Raw genomic sequence first — 19,540 nt, forward strand, 5'->3', positions numbered from 1 at the left:
AAAGTTTTCATCCCTTTAGATTTTGTTCATTCATCTGGTTGGATCACTTTTGTCTTGACATTTTATTGTAAATTATATGATAAGAGTGATTATTTTTAAAATAATAATTAAACAATTTAACATTGATGAATGGCCCATAGATATGTTCTATTTTCACAAATCATACAATATCATTAAGAAGATATTTTTCTACTCTTTCATCGAACTACGATTCCATATATATAAATGCATCTACATCATGTATGAGCAGCATACTCTACATATCAATCATAATGCATCAATTCCTGCTATATTAAAGTATGCAAGTCATTTATAAGAGTCCTTCACAATACTCCTTTGCCATTTAATAAATTGGAAAACTTACTCAAACTTCTTTAAATTCTCACTAAAAACTCATTATATTTTCTTTGTAATGAACTTACATTTTTAATATAACAAATATTGATAAAATGATTTTGGACTTAAATAAATAAAAATAATTCAAAGTTCAAATAAACTTGAAAAATATATTTTAAATATGAGTTAAGTTTTTTTTTTGAATGTATGGCTAAAAGGATTGATACCTTATCGAAAGAATTGATCCCTTCTTGAGGATAACAAAAATGATCATTCTCTTCCCTTGAAAGATCAATCCATTGGTTGGCAATGATCAAAATTTTTAAAACGGGCCGATCTCTTTCATAGAAAGATCGATCACTCGTACCATAAATACTTTATATCGCTCTTATGTAACAACTAGTAATTATAAAGATGATATAAAAATAAGCTCAAATCATCTTAATAACAAGAAGAAATAATATTGAAAGAATATACTGAGATCATAGAATTTTCTAAAACTTAATTTAATTATTGTAATTTTCATTGTAAAAACACTTATGAGCTTTATTTATTGTCAATATTGCTCAAGTGTTCTTCGAATGAGAGCTTAATGTTATACAAACACATTTATCTAGTGAGTTTAATTTTAGGAGAGAGCTTATAAGATTGCATCTTATCTTTAAAGGTAATAAAATCTAGTAAATTTGAGAAATTCTTAGTGTGTACAACTAAGGTAATAGATATAGGCTTAAATTAGAATATGAATCACTCTGAGTCGTTGTGTAAAATTATTTTATTTTTAGATTATTCTTATCATAAGTTTTTTAAGAGATAATTCACACCCTCTTAGCATATTTAGATTGATCACAGCTAACAACTGGTATCAAGGCTTAATTCGTTAAAAGATTTAACAACCTCTTGAAAAGATCTTTGAAGATTTGTAGTTATTTCTTCATCAACCAAGAAAGATGACTTTCACTTCCGGTTCTTACTACATTGAAAACTGACATTCCATCTCAAGGTCTTCCTAATTCAATGGTACAATCTAATTTTATCGGAAGAATATAATAATGCTATTCATTCAACAACAAATCTGGGGAGTTGCTTGTGTTTAAAAGCAAAAATGAATAGAATGATGAAGATAGAAGGTAAATACAATTAAATGTTAAAACTATGTATTTTCTCGTTTGTGTACTTAGACCGGGTGAATATAATATATTTTTATCTTTTAGAATCTTATATTTACAAATCATATTTTTATTTTAAATAATTATTATTGACACATATACATACATGCCTTATAGTAACCTAGTAATTTTGTTTAAAATCCACAAACTTAAGTTGGGGGGAAAGAGAGAGAGAGAGAGGGTCATGGGGAAATGGTTACGAAAATAATGGGGACGTGAATGGCAGTTCAAATTAAAAGGTCCAAAACCCCTCATTTTAGGCTTTCAAACCCCCACTTCCCTATTTATCAGATCCCTCTCACCCTTTAACCTTTGCCCTTTTTATCCAACTTCAATCTCCCAACATCTCATGCAAAACCCCGAATAGAATCACAATCCAATCAAAGTAAGTGAGAATGTCGTGGCAAACTTACGTCGATGAGCACCTGATGTGTGACATCGAAGGCACAGGCCAGCACCTAACAGCCGCCGCTATCATCGGCCATGATGGCAGTGTCTGGGCTAAGAGCTCAGCCTTCCCTCAGGTCCTATATCATACTAATTCTGGTCGTCATTCGGTTGTGTGATGGGTGTTTGATTTAATTCCTCTTTTTTCTTATTTTTGCAGTTAAGTGGTAGTGAGATCAGTGACATCATGAAAGATTTTGATGAACCAGGCCATCTTGCACCTAAAGGCTTACACCTTGCTGGTACAAAGTATATGGTCATCCAGGGTGAGCCTGGTGTTGTCATCCGAGGCAAAAAGGTTATCCATTCCATTATTTCATTACACCTACATTTTTTTACTGCTATGCAAATGGGAAGATGTGTAGCGCTGGAAATGAATCGAGCTGCAAATTGATTGTGAACCGTTTATTTATTAAATGAATGAAATGTTCGTTTAAATGATTCAATATGAATAAATGTTTCGTTCGTTCATTTATGTTTGTGAACATCCAGTAATATGTTCGTTTAAATTTATTCACATATGTATTTCTTACCCAGTAGCTCATTGTCCCTTTCATTTCAGGATAGATTGAAAAAAATCTTAAATCATTTAAATTTATGTTCGTTTGTATCCATATACGTTTGTTTATGATTGTTTTATTATTTTAATGAGCATCATGAACAAACTATAATCCTTAACGAACACGAACTATTTTTTTTACTTAATTGTTCGTATCTATTCATTTAAATTTAAACAAACGAATATAAATATATAATCATTTGTGTTTGTTCGATTCAATTCTTTTACATGCCTAAAGCTGTGGATGTATGTCATGGCAGGGAGCAGGAGGAGTGACTATAAAGAAAACAGGACAGGCTCTTATATTTGGTGTGTACGAAGAGCCGGTAACCCCAGGACAATGCAACTTAGTTGTTGAGAGGTTGGGTGATTATCTTGCTGATCAAGGACTCTGAAAAACCCTACCTTCCGGATCTTTAAATCTATTGTTTTGTTGGCCGATTCTCATGTCTCTTTTGATGAATAACAGGAAATTTTGAAATCTGTGAATGTATCGTTTTTGTATTGAATTTATAATAATATATATGCATTTTAGCTTCACATGATTATTTTTATAAACTACTAAAAGTCTTAGATATAGCATCGTTTATATGTTATATACAAAAGGAAACTTACGCTGGAGAGCGTTTTAAGAAGTGTTCCTCTGATATATAATTAGTTGGGTAAAATCACTCAAGTAGAAAAGTAGAAAAAAATCACTAGTAAAGAAAATTTAATAATTAATTGGATAACGCACACATCAGATATAATTACTTGAATTTAAGATCTTAAAGAAAAACAACATTCTCTTTAACTGTTACAATCCTTCCATTAATTCAATTGAGATGAATATTTATTTCTCTTGTTTGCTACTCAAATAAATTTACTCTACCTTAATTCATTGTATTTAAATTTTGCATCTAATGTTGTTGCATATTCGTCAGTTGATTATCGAACATTATTTGCATATTTATACGTTTTGTTTAAGGATATTATAATAGGGAAAGAAAGGTGTAGAAGTTGGATTATCTACCCTTTAATAGCTAATTAATATATAAATTTATTTGTACGAACTAAATAATCTTAATGAGTAGGAGATTTATTGTTATTTTTTAAAGCCTTGGATTCAAATATCACGTATGTAGAAGTATGAGCTATCGCACTTTTGTTTCAAGATATTATAATCCGGTCCATTTATGAGATTTTAGTGGGATGAGACGAATGTAGAAATTAGGCTCTTAATAACAAGTATTATAAAAAAATAATTAAAGAATAATTAAGTGCAAAGTGAAAAAATAATTTAAAAATCTCACTTTAGTATCGTTGTTAATTTTTTTAATGATGTGTAACAAAAAAATATAACGTTTAGTATGATTTCGAAGAAAAATAATAATTGGATGAGCAAAACAGGAATAGAATAATGATTGAGTGACTAAATAAATAATTTATTCTTTTTAATTATATATAAATTTATAATTTTAATCCCTGAATAAGTGGGTCCTGGGCGAGTGCCCTTTTGCCCCCAGCTAATTTTGGATCATCTACCCTTCAATAGCTAATCAATATATAAACCTATTCACACTAACCAAACAATATCAATGATTAAGAGATTTATTCTTACTTTTTAAGGTTCTAAATCCAAATATATATTACCTCATATTCACCTTAGATTTATCAAATATATATTTATTTTCGTTTTATAAAAACCAAAAATATGCCAAAAAAGTTGAATTTGTATTTGTAACAAAAACTCAATAATAAGGAGGATTATATAGTATGGTTCCACTTAATTTCAATTATAATATTCCATTCTTATAATGTTTTTATAAAATATTATATGTCATGCCATATAAGTAGACTTCATATGCAGATTTTTTTTTGAAAAAAATTAAGGATACGTCACATATATATTTTTAATTATTTTTTTATAAAATTTTAAACACATTATGGGTTATAATTGATAAAATCAAAAAAATAAATAGTACCTTTAAAAGTATAATTTTTCTTAAAAGTGAGTAAAAAAATCAAATGCCAATAATATTTTTATTATTATTATTATTTGTCATGATTATAAATTAACGTTAAATTTTTAGTTAAATTTTGAATATTAGAAAAATATTTTTAGTAAATATAAACTTACACTTTGTATGCATGTTAAATAATAATATGATTTGAATTATTAAATAGAAAATTATACTTTAATTGTTATTTCAGTATTATAAAATTATTTTTTATTAAACTGATAATTACTAAATTTTAATCATTTTTAATATTATATAAATTATATGAAGTACATATTTTTAATAAATTAAAAAGCAAACACGTAAAATCACAGGAAACGGCGAAACGCATGTTATATTAAACTAATTCTTAAATGTTACTGTCGTCTATCTAATATTATATGTGTGCTTCAAATTATTATTTAATAATTATATTATTTAATTTTAAATATATATTTTTTAATATTTTAAAATAGGGTAAAGTACATAATTGGTCCACCAATTATAGGGTGTTGCTTTATTGAGTCTAGTAACTTTTAAAAGTTACAAAATGATCCTTTGACTATACGGTATTATTTTGTTGAGTCCCTCAACTATTAAAAGTTATAAAATGGTCACCTGACTATTCATATGTTCCAAATTCATCCTTTTTCGGTAAAAAAAATTTATAGTCGTTTAAGTTTGACATTAACATATTGCATGAGATATGATAGTCGTTTGAGATTCTGATATAAGATTTTAGCATATCTCAGTCAGCAGATTAACGTTCATCTCAGACTGTCGTCAAATTTTTAACGAAAAATGATGAGTTTGAAACATATGAATAATCAAGTGACTATTTCTTAACTTTTAATAGTTTGAGGATTCAACAAAGTAATGTCTTATAATTAAATGATCATTTGTAGCTTTTAATAGTAGGAGATTTAACATTATATAATCGGGACATTTTTGTACTTTACCCTTTAAATAATAAAACAGGTTATTACTCTCGAACCGACCCGATCCGAATTGAGTGTAGACCAAACCCAAAGAAAAAGAAAAGGGTGTCGCAGATCTCGCTGTTTCAACTTCAACGCAATATTTGTGCGTCAGCTTAATCGTGCCTCCTCGGTCAAACTTACTTTTCCCCTTTGAAACAGCTACACAAGGAAGAAGAAGATGTCGTGGCAAGCGTACGTAGATGATCACTTGATGTGCGAAATCGAAGGAAACCATCTTTCCGCCGCCGCCATCATCGGCCATGACGGTAGCGTTTGGGCCCAGAGCGACGGTTTCCCTCAGGTTTTTTTTTTCAACTCTTCCTCCTTTTTCCCCCCTTCTATTTTTTGTTAGCTTTTTATCTTTCTTTGCTTAGATTTCCGAGTAAAAAAGATTGATTCTGCTTTGAGTTTGGGATCTGAGTCTTATCATTGATTTATCTTTTGCATGGTTTTTTGGTTGATCTGATTTGCTTCTAAAGGATTGGTTCACTCTTGATGGACTTAAATTTAGTGCTTTTTTATGTTCTTCAAATTTGGGATTTTTGGTATGGTTTATTTGTTTATTTGAATGAATTATTAACAGATTTTGCCCTTTCATGCTTGGGAAATCTGTATTAATTGTGGGTTCGTTTATGTTTTTTTAGTGTTTGAATCAAATGAAATGAAGATATGCTAATGGATCTGCAGAGATTACCTCAACTTTATAGATGGTGATAATAGATGTTATTAAAGGGTGAAATGTTTTGACTACGACTCCTACTGTTTGTTTCAGTTTTAAAGCTGGTTTACTGGTTTAAACACCTGGATCTTATGTTTTTTGCTCTCTTTTTCTGATCAAGGATTTGCTTATTGCTTCTCGGATTTATGTTTATATCAGTTCAAGCCCGAAGAAATTAGTGCCATCATGAAGGACTTTGATGAACCTGGATCACTTGCTCCAACCGGATTGTAGCTCGGTGGCACCAAATACATGGTGATCCAAGGTGAACCCGGAGCTGTTATTCGAGGGAAGAAGGTGATGCTCTGCTCTCTAGCTGTTATTGGTTTCACTTGTTATTACACTGAAAAAACTATTTGCACATGCAGTCTTTTACACTCTGCTAAATGGAAATCGTCTTTATGTTTTTACATTTTGTTCGGATTGTAATTTTGGTTCAATCTTTGATATGATAAAAATTATAAAATGAACATTCCATATTTCCTGAACCATTATTGGTGAAAACCCGAAACTTCGCTTTCAAACTTATGCAGCACTTAAGCTTATTATATAGTGATATATTCCAGATTAGCTACCCAAATAAGGAACGTTGATTCTGAACTTTCATGCCTACTCGATATGCACTTGTTTTTGATGTTACGTTTTTTGTATACATCTGTTATTTCAAGCCTCCCTGCTCAGATATTTCTTAGGGGAGTGTGTTTGTGATATACAATCCTCGGTATCCTGTCGCAGAAATTTTGTTTACTCTGTCATGGTTGTATTCCAAGGTTATTGACATTTTAGTTTCAGGGAACTGGAGGTGTTACTGTTAAAAAGATCAACATGGCCTTGATCATTGGAATCTATGATGAGCCAATGACTCCCGGCCAGTGCAACGTGGTTGTTGAGAGGCTCGGCGATTATCTCAACGATCAGGGTTATTGATTCTCTTCGGTGTGGACTTATTTGTTGTGATTCTTATTGGCTTTTCTATACCCAAAAAAAAGTATGACATTACTAGCATTTACAATCATGGGAACATTTTTAAGAGTTCACTCAAGTGGCCTCAATGGTTACAAGGAGTGTTTTTCTCTCTTAAGTCATTTGACCCTTAAGTCTCAAGTTCGAACAATTGCGTTCGTAGGATGTGTATATAATCAATGATTAAAAAATATTATGAACATAATATTACTTTATAATCACATCCATCCTATTATAAATGGAAAGACTTCTGATAAATGTACATTCAAAGTAGCAATGGACAGCATTTACATTATCTTCTTACACCATTTAATCATCCCTAGAAAAAATAAAATAAACATCCTCAACTGTTTTTCAGAATGATGCATCAAACACATTGCCCCGGTTGAACATAAATGAGATTAATGTCATCAGAAAGAAACCAGGAATCCATGAGCACTCGGCATGTGCTGACCGTGATGCATTAGCAAAGCCAGTCGTGTTACCAGCTGCGGTTTTGTTGATCCTGGTAATCATAATAACAACTTTAGTACATTTAACGTGGGATCCAGTGGACAATAGCCATATCGTAACATGGGAAAACGGGAGCGAAATGAAGGCAATGAAAAAATATATTCACTACATGAGATTCTTCGGAATATAAGCTTACCCTCTAGCAGTCAGATAGATGCAATTGTCATAGCCTGCATATATGATTAAGAGAATTAGTATCTTGGAAAGGAAGTTCGTCCTGAAACCGAATTCTAAACCAATCAACAAACAGTTAATGGTAGAATTCTAGACTTCAAATCCATGCCATCAGGCATATCAATCAATCATGTTGTTTGTTTATCGAAACATGGTACAAAAACTTAAGCTAAGAATAACCATCTTCAAGCCAGGTCAGCCAGTACAAATTGGGATAGATAAACATGTGCAATGCCAGCTTTTAATCAGATTTTGAAGAAAATAATTGACTTACTATGATCCTTGTCAACTTTGGTCCCATTTCTTCCAAAACTGCATGCGACGTCGGTGGCCCCATTTTGCTGGCAGTAACTGTTGAATGCAAAGGAGGCATGAGAAACTAGATTATCCGGCTCAAAACAAGGTTGACTAGGCTGAATGGCAGAGCAATCCACATTACCGGGACCGCAACCTAATCTATAGCACTCTGCAAATCCAGCTCAGATAGCACTCTGCAAATCCAGCTCAGAAGCCTTGCTAGAAGCTATACACCATGTTGTTCTGTTTGAATTGGTATCATTTGCGCTATTTGTCATATCAATGGCACCTTTTCCAGTGAAATCGAGGCTATATACACTTGTTTTATCAGGATAGAATAGACCCCAGTTTCTCTATGATTCCAGTCCGGGTTTTCTGTTCTCGTTAAACAACGAGAAAATATAGACATCTAACTCTTCACCAGGCTTGGCAGGAGTGCCAGTGCCATTGATAACATGACGAATTAGATTGGAGTTATATGTCTGAGCATTGTCCTGAGTTGCAGCTTTCTCCTTCGGTCAACCTTTTGAAGGCCATCCAGTTTCCTTGATCATGACCTTGATTGTTTTGAAATTTAGAGCCATCACTGCAAAATAAAGGGCATCTATCTGGGCATCGAACATGTTTGTGTAAAGTAGACCAGTGTTCGGATCTATGACTTCTGAGGATGACTGAAACAAATCATAATCCAAAGAGATCTTTTTCGGAGAGTCTCTAAAAGCATAATAAGGATATAAATCAATCATAAAAGGTGACTGATTCTCAGCTAGGAATTCCAACATAGGTTTCAAGAAAGATGCATGGCTGCTGTTGAAAGCCCCAGCAGAAGGCGGGAACGATTGGGACAAAACCCCTACAGAATGTACACTCAAACTTTGATCCTCTTATGCAGACCAACCTTTTTCAATGCTGTTAGGACATTGTGCATGGCAGGTACAACCAAGGCAGAGGCATTGCCAGGGCTCTCAGTGACTTCAAGTCCTACAGTGATGTACGAGATCTTTGTGGCAGGGTAGTACGGGGGAATGTTGTTCTTTAGCCATGAATCTGCATTTGATTGGAACTGGGAGAATGCTAACAAGTCTGAATTCGGAACTCCAACCATAAGTTCAACTCCGGTGTTTGCAAAGGCCTTCAACACTTGGATATTAGAATCGTAAATCCGAAGGTATTTAATGTTGTGAAGTTTTACCAGTTGTGCTACTTTATCAGGTGTCGGAAGATCATCAGCATTCCTTCCGTAGCAAACTCCGACTATGCTCCCCCTGCAGAAATCTGCCATAGCAATTGGCATCAGATAGAAGTCCTCAAATACCAACAAAAACGAATTTTTCAGCAGCTAAAAACTAAGATAACCAACCAGGTCACAGAACATACAAAAAGATTTTCAAGTTAACATAGTTTAGAGATATCACATAGTCCAAAATTCGTAACATTCACCACAAGATTTTCAAGTTCGAGATCATTTTCAATATCATTTCAGTAAACATTAAGGCATCTAAAAAGCCAATGCAAGTAGCTAAAGCAATCCCCACCTGTAGTTGAGTCGATTCTTTTAAGAAATGAACTAATGATCATCTATACTATTACTACACCAACTCTTAATTTTAACCATGTTCGATATCATTTTCAATATCATTTCAGTAAACATTAAGGCATCTAAAAAGCCAATGCAAGTAGCTAAAGCAATCCCCACCTGTAGTTGAGTCAATTCTTTTAAGAAATGAACTAATGATCATCTATACTATTACTACACCAACTCTTAATTTTAACCATGTTCGATATCATTTTCAATATCATTTCAGTAAACATTAAGGCATCTAAAAAGCCAATGCAAGTAGCTAAAGCAATCCCCACCTGTAGTTGAGTCAATTCTTTTAAGAAATGAACTAATGATCATCTATACTATTACTACACCAACTCTTAATTTTAACCATGTTCGATATCATCCTCAATATTTTCCATCTCGAATATCTGACACTCACCAACAACTCCGAGTAACATTGATTACAGACCTGATTCAGCATCCCTTCATGGAATAGATTGGTACAAAGTAAATAAGATTATCAATGGATCCACTGACTAAAACAATGCATCTGATGCCATGCATGATGTTAAGTACAAATGGATAACAGCTTGGACACTAATGCATGCAATGGTCTACAAACATTTAACATTTCTTACTATATGAAGGCAGAAACAGATAACCCAGATATCAAGAAATCAAAACTAGGAATACCCAGATGAGAAAGAGAGTAAAAAGGCAAGAGAATATTGAAATGCAAGCAGAATGCTAAAAAAGGTAAGATTTTTCAGATCAAAAGAAATGTGGGTGTCCAAAATCAAAGATTATTGCTTCAAATATATAAAGATCTAAGCAAAGATGAATATACAGAAAGTTGAACAGTGTGGATAGAAAGATAAGAGGGTCATACGTAAAAGTAAGTGGAGGAAAGAAATCGCAAAGAGAAGCTTGAATCTTGAAGCCATTTTTCATCCAAAGAAGATTATTATCTTCTACTTGAATCCTACTGGGTTTTACTCAACTTTTGGCAACGTTCTTATTCCTAGTGAATTGAAACTAAGGCATCAATGTATTTTTATTTTTTGTTTATCTCACTCTCACTCTCACTCTCACTCTCACTCTTTCAATCTTCTCAAAATGCAAAGCTCGAGAGTGAGCATTAACGGTGGGTTTGGCTGGCTGAGCTTTTTGATGCACGTTCTTTTTTTGTCTGATAGAGTCTGACAGTGTTTCGGACCGGATTTTAGTATATTTTTGTGAGTTCCATTTAAGAAAGCTTCTCGATTCCGCTACTTTTTGCCCGTTGAACATGTTTGTTCTCTTGTAAGGGGAAAATAAAAAATTAAAGAAAGAAAAATTACCGCTTTTCATCAACCCGAGATGAAATGGGCCAATATAAGCCCAAACAACAAAGCTCGGGAAACAAAACAGCCGACATGAGGTGCGATAGCAGCCCTTTAATCTTCACCAGCACAGAGTCGGGACCAAAAAGAAAAAACAAGAACGAAACACTAAATGCAAAAAAAAAATGAAAATAACCATCGATTAACAGTGATGAAATTGTCGCCCGAATAGACAAAAATTATTGCTGAGAGAATTAATTAAAACCATATTCCAAATATAAACATCACTTGTCAAATAATTTTTGTTCTATAAGTCCTTTTCAAACATTTCGACGCAATTCTAATCTCCAAAGTCTATTTTACCAAACTAAAATATACATTTTAGTGCATCTGATCATTTTTGTGAGGGGAACGGAGATGATCAGTTGGAGAAGAAACGTAATAAGGGAAGATGCACGATTGAGAAGGTTTGATCCACCGAGGATGTTTATATATTAGCCCTTAACATATACGAGTGTTAGAATTAAAGTCATGATTTATATTTGTAGATAGACAATGTAAGTAAATAAATACAATCACCGGACAATAGATTTGACTCTAACATATTTCATAGATATATCAATACTTTTATTAAAGGATTGTGATCGACTATATGAAAGTCCAATTACTATTGATTAATTGAAAATTCCTTCCAAAATTTCTATAGATGTGGTTATAAAAATTCAAATGAATATTTTCCGAGGTACAACGTTTTGTTCCCTTGATCAAGAAATTACTAAACCAAAAGAGATGAGCCACTTACAATTGTCACAGCTTGCATTTTATTAAAATAATCAAAATTTTAATTTCAAATTGAAGAATATCATCTTTTCAAGATGATCACGTGAATCAACTTAACTATAAGAGCGTTTAAATTTTATGGACATGTTCAACTGGTTCGTTAAAATTGTATTCTCATTAAAGCTGTAAATGAGATGAGATAAGTTCAAGCATCGTTGAGCTCGACTTAACTCAAAAAATTCAAAGTTAAACTTGATTCAAACTGAAAAAAAAAATTGAAGTTTGATTCAAGGTCAGAAAAACTTAAACTCAAAACATTCTTAGACTTAACTCAATTAAAGCACGAACTCGAATACAAACCTGAATTTTAAATACATGAAAATCTTATATTGTATTTTTTTTATATAATAAACATGTAAATGTTAATATTATTCATAATTTAATTTATAATTTTAATATATAAAATTCGAGGAAATTTTGAAATGCTTAAATTGCAAAGCAGGTTTATCCAAATGAAGATACAGAAGAATTCAAGAACTGTATACTATTGTCAGAGACCCACGTGATATATGAATTTACAAAATATCAAATCTTGTAAATAGGTGTAATTCCCAGGAGATCGAAGCATTTTCGCATAACCACCGCAGTAGCTTCACATAACAATAGTCGACTTGTTTCCATATCCGACCCAATAACCTGCCCAATTTTTCAACGTACCACCACTTGAATCGAAATGCATGCAAATTTATCCAATGATATCCAAGTAAAGCCACAAAAGTTTCACAACAACAACAGCAAAGCTGGTTCTGCCAATGAAACCTTGATAATTTTATAGGTGAAATAGCTATGGCTATCTTCTAAGCTATAGTTTATTCGAGTCTCGTGAGGGGAAGGTGACAATCAACAACGTACTTTTATTAAGAAACTATATAAGTTAATCGTGGATCGTACCTTGCACTCGGGGTTACTATAAAACTTCGAGAAGATTTCAGATAAATTATAGAGGTAGTCGCACAAAACATTTGGCAACAAATTGGTGCAGGCCTCTTCGACAACCTGAGACACAGAAAATCTGTAAAACTGAGCCCAGGCTAAGAAACAAGGAGCTAATTGGATCTTTAGTTCTAACCTCAGCAAACTGCAGGAGATGAAGCCCCAAATCACGTTCATCCTTGTGACCCAATACTAAGGTTCCCTTCTGTTAAAAACAAAGGGATACACTGTAATATATATTCGAGTGTTCAAAGAGACTCAACTACAGAAAGTCTCAATTATTTCTTCAAAAATTGCATGTTTTAATTTCATGTCGGTATCGTAAAGTAAGAAGCGCAAACAGAACAGAAAGTTGTAGAAATATATTTTGAGAGAATGTACATTCTTCAGTTCCTCTATGTCTTTACCAGACCTCCGGATGATTGAACAGATTCGAGCATGAGCATACAGCAAATAAACAGCGGTGTTGCCCTGCCATTAAAAGTTTTGAAAGGCGAGAATCAGATGCTAATAATGATCATAGATAAGGTAAACTGAAAATAGAACTGTCAGCAAAATCTGCAGTAAAAAAAAATGGTAAAACAAGTTAGCTTCACAAAATCTGCAGTCTAAAACAAAGAAATTGGTTTAGGCGCCTTATCATTAAGCATCTGGTCAAAATTAAATGTGTAATTGGTCAATCGGTTGTTCTTCAAGTCAGCATACCTGTAACCAAAATCCATGAATTTCAAAACAGTAACAACCTGGAACAAGATTACCAGAAGATAATAGCAATAACAGTTATATTAACAAAGAAGCTCATATGTAATAAATGGCTTACTTTACAGCACCATAGCCAACTGCTTCAGCAGTACTCTCAATCTCCTCCTCAGTCCATTCTTCACCTTTACCTGATCAGCACGCAAAGTAGCGATTTCATTTATAAGACGTTTGAAGGTTGAAAGGTTACAATTTAATAATAGCAAGAACTTGCGTTAATGCATACATGATACACCATAAATAATTCTGCAACTGTAAGAACAGAGAAAAACTTATAACAGACAGTGTTCAATCTTTTACCACGCTCAATAAGGGCGGCTTTACTTCGACTCTTGGCTTCATCAAGTAGATCGACTAACCGAACTACTTCAGTGTTACGGGTTCGAAAACGCTTTCCATCTTCTCCAAGAACAAGGCCAAAACCAACATGGCTAGCTTTGGGATATGAACTATCACCAGGAGGAAGCCACCCTGCACGCTTGGCAGCCTGAAAAGAAGAGACTAGATGTTAAAAGTTATTCTTTTTAAAAGAAACTAGAGGTTAAAAGTTGGAATAACACTTAATGGTCCTTAATTTGTTGTATTCAGCAAGCATCAATCTATTTGTGGTAAATGGAATAAAAATAGAAGTTTCACTTCATTAATAATGGGATTTTAAAGAGAACTCATCAAAAGAATTCCAAAAACAGCTTTGAGAACATACTTTGAAAAACATATCAAAATGCTGCTGCTGGCCTACATCAGTTAAGTATATAATCCACTGAGCTTTCTCTTCATTGAGCCGATACCTACAGTGAGCAAGTAAAAAGATTGAAGAAAAAGCTGATAAATTCTTATTCCTAGGCTTAACATATCTAACATCAACAAAGTAACCAGTAAACTTTATGGAACACATGTCATAAACTCATAATAAGTAACGCATTAAACTCCTCAGAGCAAATTGGTCTAACATTAACAAAGTATCCCATGAGGTCAACGTGGAGAAGGAAACAATAAGCAATAAATCATCTAAAGTTTACAAACTCTTTAAGCCTTCAAACCTGCTGTCGGTTTGTAATTTTAGCCATTGTAATTTCAGTCAGGTCTGGATGCACGTAAATCTGACCGATCTCTCAGATTCCGCAAGAAATGACAAACAACAATAGAGGCGACATCATATTCATGGAAGAAAACTTACCAAAGGGCAGCTAGATCAGTTGATGCATAGTTGAAACCACCATCACTCTTCACAACAATAAGAGGTTTATTAATGCCTTCAATAAAGATCACACGAGCTCCCTTACTTTCCTCAACCAATCCTTGTTTGGTCAAGGATTCTACGACCCCAGGAATGTATGGGTTATAAAAACTATCCCCCTGGAAATAAGGAAACCACAAGCACGTAAATTCAGAGAATCATTTGCTCTCCAAATAAAACTTGCTAGTTTTCACAAATTTAATGACATTATCAAAAACTTGCATTCAGCAAAAAGATAGAATTGATTCATTATAAATGTCATTAGAATTGTGTAACTGTATAATTGCTTGTGTAAGATTTCTGGTGATTATATGAATGTAAAGTCGATACACATGCAAAATTTACAGTTTGTTGTAGATTGAAGATGATTATATAACATGAAAAATATAAAGAGAACTTGAAAGTAAATAGAAAATAAAGAGATCTCCAACGATATGGAATTGAGGAATAGTACTCACCTTTTCTTCTAGATGGACTCCAAGCCTTTGATAGACCTTATGAAATTCATTCCGACTGATTTCACGTATCTGTGCCCATGCCCTACGATATTTGTCTTCACCACCCTAAAATGAGTAGAACAATAGCAAACAACACAAAGAGAAATCAGGTATTAATGAACCCAAAAGCAATCAGAGAGGAACGCGGAAAAGTACTTAACAAGGTAAAATTTTACCTGAAGGCACACCACTGCTTGTTGAGCTCTCTTCTTAAATGCAGGATCAGCATCAAATCTCTGCTTTGAAGCTTTATAAAATGCCTAAGAAAATCACTCAGGTGAGGATTGCAACAATCACTTGATTTTTTGTGGGAGAAATAAAAAGATGAAGAATAGAACCACTACTAAGTTCCAATATGGTTTAATCCATCTACAAGGGATATATTTTATAAAAGCTAAAAACAATTGAAGAGCACAGTTACAATAGTTATTCAAGAGATATTTGCTCAATTAGATGCCAGTTTCAAAATAAAAAATCTTTAAAAGCTAACGAGCATAGCATATGTTGTTGACACGTCCTGTAAAAAACATAGCCTCTAATTTCATATTTTTGAAAGGTGAACCAGCAAATATTTTCCTGGTTCATGCACCTGCCTAATGGCACTTATAAAACGTCATCTTAAGATTCAAATTCAAAGGAATTAGACAGTATTCTCTCACCTGCAGATCTCCGATGGCTGTTTCAGTAGCATATTCAAAGTTCTGAAACTTTTCAAAAAGGAACTCAATCAGCATGCCAAACTGCATGTCAAATAGAAAAGTCAATGAAAAATGAAAAAAGAATGTTACCAAAAGGGACATGTGATATGCTAAAAAGATATATAGGTTTCAGCTTCAACTTCGGCAGAGTTCGAGTGGAAGTGCAAGACAGTTAGAGCCTAGCTAGGTATATAGCAAGGCAAGAAGAGACCACAATAAGATGAAGTACTACAGCCCATTTTGATCGTTGACAGCACCAAATATTTGAACACAAATTTCACAATAAGATGAATGCTTAGATCCCTTATTGGGGACGAACAACAACACGTGCCTTCTATGCACAATTCAGAAACAACACCAACCTGTGTCCCCCAGTCACCAACATGGTTCCGTCGAAGAACTTTAACTTTTGAAAATTCAAGCATGCGAGCAAGTGTGTCACCAATAATTGTAGACCTCAAGTGACCAACATGCATTTCTTTTGCTATATTAGGAGATGAAAAGTCAACAACTGCTGTTTTAACTGGCATCAGCGGTGCCCATTTATCAATACCTTCAACTAGCATCTTTTGAATGCTCTGTCAAACAAGAAAACAGCCAGGCTATCTTATAAGACCAATGCAATATCTACAAGACCTAAAGCCAAATCAAGTTGAATAAAAGATAATAAAACTATTTGTGGAAGTAACTCAATGACATAAAAGAAATAGGGTGGAACATATGAACCACCTTAGCCATCCAATTCTTCGACAATACTATGTTTACAAATCCAGGCCCAGCTACAGAGCATGATTCTATCATTTCAGAGGTCGGGAGATTATTCTTGATTGCCTAACAAAAGAAACACGTAAATGAAATGAATAAACTAATGACCATCAATTGATTCAAAGTATGACACTAGAAACAAGCTCCTTCACTATCTAATCACTCCCACCTCTCCAACTGCTGGAGGTCCGCGAAATTGAGTACTTTTCCCTTTTATTTTAGACCACAGGCCCATGGCATTGTTACTGCACCAAAGAAATTTCAAAATTTGAATAAAAAACCAGCCCGTACAACAAAAGGTTGAATTGAGCCCTACTTTTAGTAACAGTCGATCTATCATGCATAACAACGTCTATGGAAAATAGTATGTTTTTGCAATAAAGGAACATATACAGTACCACTGGTAATCGCCAAATTTTCCATTGCAGGCAGCTACCAATGGCTCAACATCCGGCTCATTAGGAACAGTTACTTTAAAAGAAACTTCGAACAGTTTTGCTAACTGTCCCTTCACACTCCCTATACATTCATCATGTTCCTAGTCACAGCTCAAAATAAAATAATTAGTACACTACTAATAAACAATCAAAAGATAATTAGTGCGTCAATTTCCGGCTGCACAAACTTACTGTTGCCATGGTCGTTAATGACTGGGCCTTGGTTGCACAAACAAGTCTTCTAGATGTCAATCTCAGTAAATCTGCCTATTTTTTTTTATATCAGAACAGGATTATTACCAATGACCAATAAATTTCTGAATTTAAGAAACTACTTAGAAAATAAACCAAGCAACCAAATAATATGAAAATTGTTTGTTTAAACATATGAAAAAAATTCAATCATGTAAAGTCTCAATACTACATGGAAGATAACACTAGTACAAATTAATGCCTTCCTTAATGCATTGGGATAAGACATTCTCAACAAAGAAAAGGAAGTGAAAAAAACACACATTTAAGCTTCCTTTCTTTCATAGAAAAATTACAACAATATTAAACTTCGCAGCTATCATCCATTAAGTGATTTTAATTCCGTAACATGAAAAGAAATCTATATAACGTGAAATGTAAACTTCCATCTTAAGACATACATAAGAAAATCGACCAAAACTAGTACAGAGAATTGCGCATGGACTGTAAGATGAAGGATAAGAAAAGTTGAAAGAAGTATATCAGCTCAAACGAGCAGAGTGGAAGAATAAGGGATAAGAGGACTAACCGGTAGCGGAGGCAGAGACGGCGGCGGAGATGGAAGGAGAGAAATGAAAATGAGAGAAGAGATTGAAGTAAATAAATGAAGGAGTTGCTGGCGGCACTAAAAAGGTTGAGGACGCCCGAGCATAGCTCTCTCTCTCTCCTTTTAATTATTTATTTTCCATATAAATATTTTTACTTGCAACAGCAACTACAGAAACCCTCTTTCCCCTTTTCCCTCGTACTCCCTCCAAAGACCAATCCAATGTTTTTCTATTTTTTTTAATTTTAGGGTAAACTATGTATTTAGTCATTTAACTATTAATACAGTTCCATTTTGGTTATTTAACTACTTTTTTCAAAATCATACCTAACTTTATATTTTATTTTATTTTGGTCATCCACTATTAAAAAGTTAAAGGCAATGATGATGTGTTACCATAAGATAATATCACATCATTATTGAAAAAAAAACAAAAAATATTATATCACTAGTTCTGTTAATTTTTAACGGTGGGTGACCAAAATGAAATTAAAATATAACATTAGGTATGATTTAAAAAAATAGATGAGTGACCAACACAAAACTAAGTGAATAGTTAGGTGACTAAATATGTATTTTACCCTTATTTTAATATGTTGTAGAGTAAACTACTTGTATGACCACTTAACTATTGTCCATTTTCATTATAACAATTGTCAATCATACCACCTACCTATTTAAATGTTACAATCAAGCCCGTTAACAAAATTGATATAATTACAAATTTAATCTTTAATAATTATATAATAATATTATATAAATTTAGTTATAATTTTAATTTAGTTAAATAATTTTAATCTTCAAATATGGAGTAACATGTGTTACTGTCAGATTGAAGGATATTTTCTTGATTTTATCTAAATTGATCTCAAAAAAAATTAGACACCAATTTAAAAATATATATATAGTTTGAAAAAAAAAATTATATCGAGCATGTTGTAATTGTTAATAGGAAGAAGTACGTGCAGTCAACACTAATGGAACACACGCATGCAAATTGCAATTCTTGCTTGGGGTTAACGCCAAGTTAACATATAAAAACTAATTTAGTAATTTTGTCTTAAAAGTCAAAATATAAATTATTAATATTATAAATAAGAATAAGAAAACACAAATAATGAACTGGTGCTAGGCATAACGCAATTTATTAATGGGTCACAAATAATAAACTATTTAACAATTAAATTTATATTTATACATCGTATATTTAAATTAATATTTTTATTATTAAATAACATTTTTAGTTTAAGTTAAGAAATTAATTAAATATTACTAAAGTTATATATTATTTTTAAAAGTTGTGAGTATTAATATATTTAAACTCAATTGATGTGATGCTACTGTAAACTCTTGAAAATCACATATTCAAATATATCTAGACGTTTAATGTTATTCTTAAATGAGTATAATTTAGAATTTAATCCTTCTATCTTTTTTAGAATTTCGTTTTCGTATCTTTTAGACTTTATTTTAGAAGCTTCTCTCAATGGTTTCTTAACACCAATACCGTAAATGATACGAGATAGACCACGAGTTACTAGAGATCGATTTGATCAAAGTTTAATCAATTTT

General features: G+C 32.8%; 3 protein-coding genes and 2 pseudogenes across 3 annotated transcripts in view; 2 read left to right on the forward strand and 3 right to left on the reverse strand.

Annotated features, from left to right (window-relative positions):
- The window catches only part of LOC120149626, a 26,101-nt pseudogene extending 18,881 nt beyond the window's left edge, over positions 1–7,220 (forward strand).
- LOC120149624 overlaps positions 1–8,299 on the reverse strand; it is a 12,635-nt gene extending 4,336 nt beyond the window's left edge. The window contains exon 1 of the mRNA XM_039162361.1: positions 8,290–8,299. The gene's annotated coding sequence lies outside the window, so the exon portion shown is untranslated. The remainder of the gene's footprint in view (positions 1–8,289) is intronic.
- On the forward strand, positions 1,890–2,906 carry LOC120149741 (profilin-4-like). Its single transcript, XM_039162456.1, has 3 exons — positions 1,890–2,029; positions 2,113–2,313; positions 2,772–2,906. Exons 1-3 carry the CDS (start codon positions 1,901–1,903, stop codon positions 2,904–2,906), a joined length of 465 nt encoding a protein of 154 aa, XP_039018387.1. The 5' UTR covers positions 1,890–1,900.
- LOC120149621 lies at positions 7,421–10,757 on the reverse strand (annotated as a pseudogene).
- A 1,524-nt stretch (positions 10,758–12,281) lies between these two features.
- LOC120149620 (arginine--tRNA ligase, chloroplastic/mitochondrial-like) lies at positions 12,282–18,079 on the reverse strand. The gene is made up of 18 exons (XM_039162356.1): positions 17,951–18,079; positions 17,362–17,432; positions 17,131–17,270; positions 16,902–16,977; positions 16,697–16,798; positions 16,330–16,545; positions 15,929–16,009; positions 15,446–15,529; positions 15,231–15,335; positions 14,713–14,891; positions 14,239–14,323; positions 13,836–14,022; positions 13,597–13,666; positions 13,412–13,481; positions 13,158–13,247; positions 12,913–12,981; positions 12,735–12,839; positions 12,282–12,479 (listed from the first exon to the last, which is right to left on the reverse strand). Exons 2-18 carry the CDS (start codon positions 17,368–17,370, stop codon positions 12,369–12,371), a joined length of 1,779 nt encoding a protein of 592 aa, XP_039018287.1. The 5' UTR covers positions 17,371–17,432; positions 17,951–18,079; the 3' UTR covers positions 12,282–12,368.
- Positions 18,080–19,540: the final 1,461 nt, after the last annotated feature.

Source organism: Hibiscus syriacus, unplaced genomic scaffold, assembly GCF_006381635.1.
Source record: "Hibiscus syriacus cultivar Baekdansim isolate YM2019G1 unplaced genomic scaffold, ASM638163v2 tig00111008_pilon, whole genome shotgun sequence".
NCBI lineage: Eukaryota > Viridiplantae > Streptophyta > Magnoliopsida > Malvales > Malvaceae > Hibiscus > Hibiscus syriacus.

Excerpts from the sequence above, each read along its gene's own strand:
- LOC120149741 (XM_039162456.1), top strand. The coding sequence starts at position 1,901 with ATGTCGTGGCAAACTTACGTCGATGAGCACCTGATGTGTGACATCGAA. Across the intron at positions 2,030-2,112 it reads AGAGCTCAGCCTTCCCTCAG|TTAAGTGGTAGTGAGATCAG; the intron begins GTCCTATATCAT and ends TTATTTTTGCAG. Across the intron at positions 2,314-2,771 it reads CTATGCAAATGGGAAGATGT|GGAGCAGGAGGAGTGACTAT; the intron begins GTAGCGCTGGAA and ends ATGTCATGGCAG.
- LOC120149620 (XM_039162356.1), bottom strand. Across the intron at positions 16,010-16,329 it reads TTGGTGACTGGGGGACACAG|TTTGGCATGCTGATTGAGTT; the intron begins GTTGGTGTTGTT and ends TTTGACATGCAG. Across the intron at positions 14,324-14,712 it reads ACTGATCTAGCTGCCCTTTG|GTATCGGCTCAATGAAGAGA; the intron begins GTAAGTTTTCTT and ends TGCTCACTGTAG.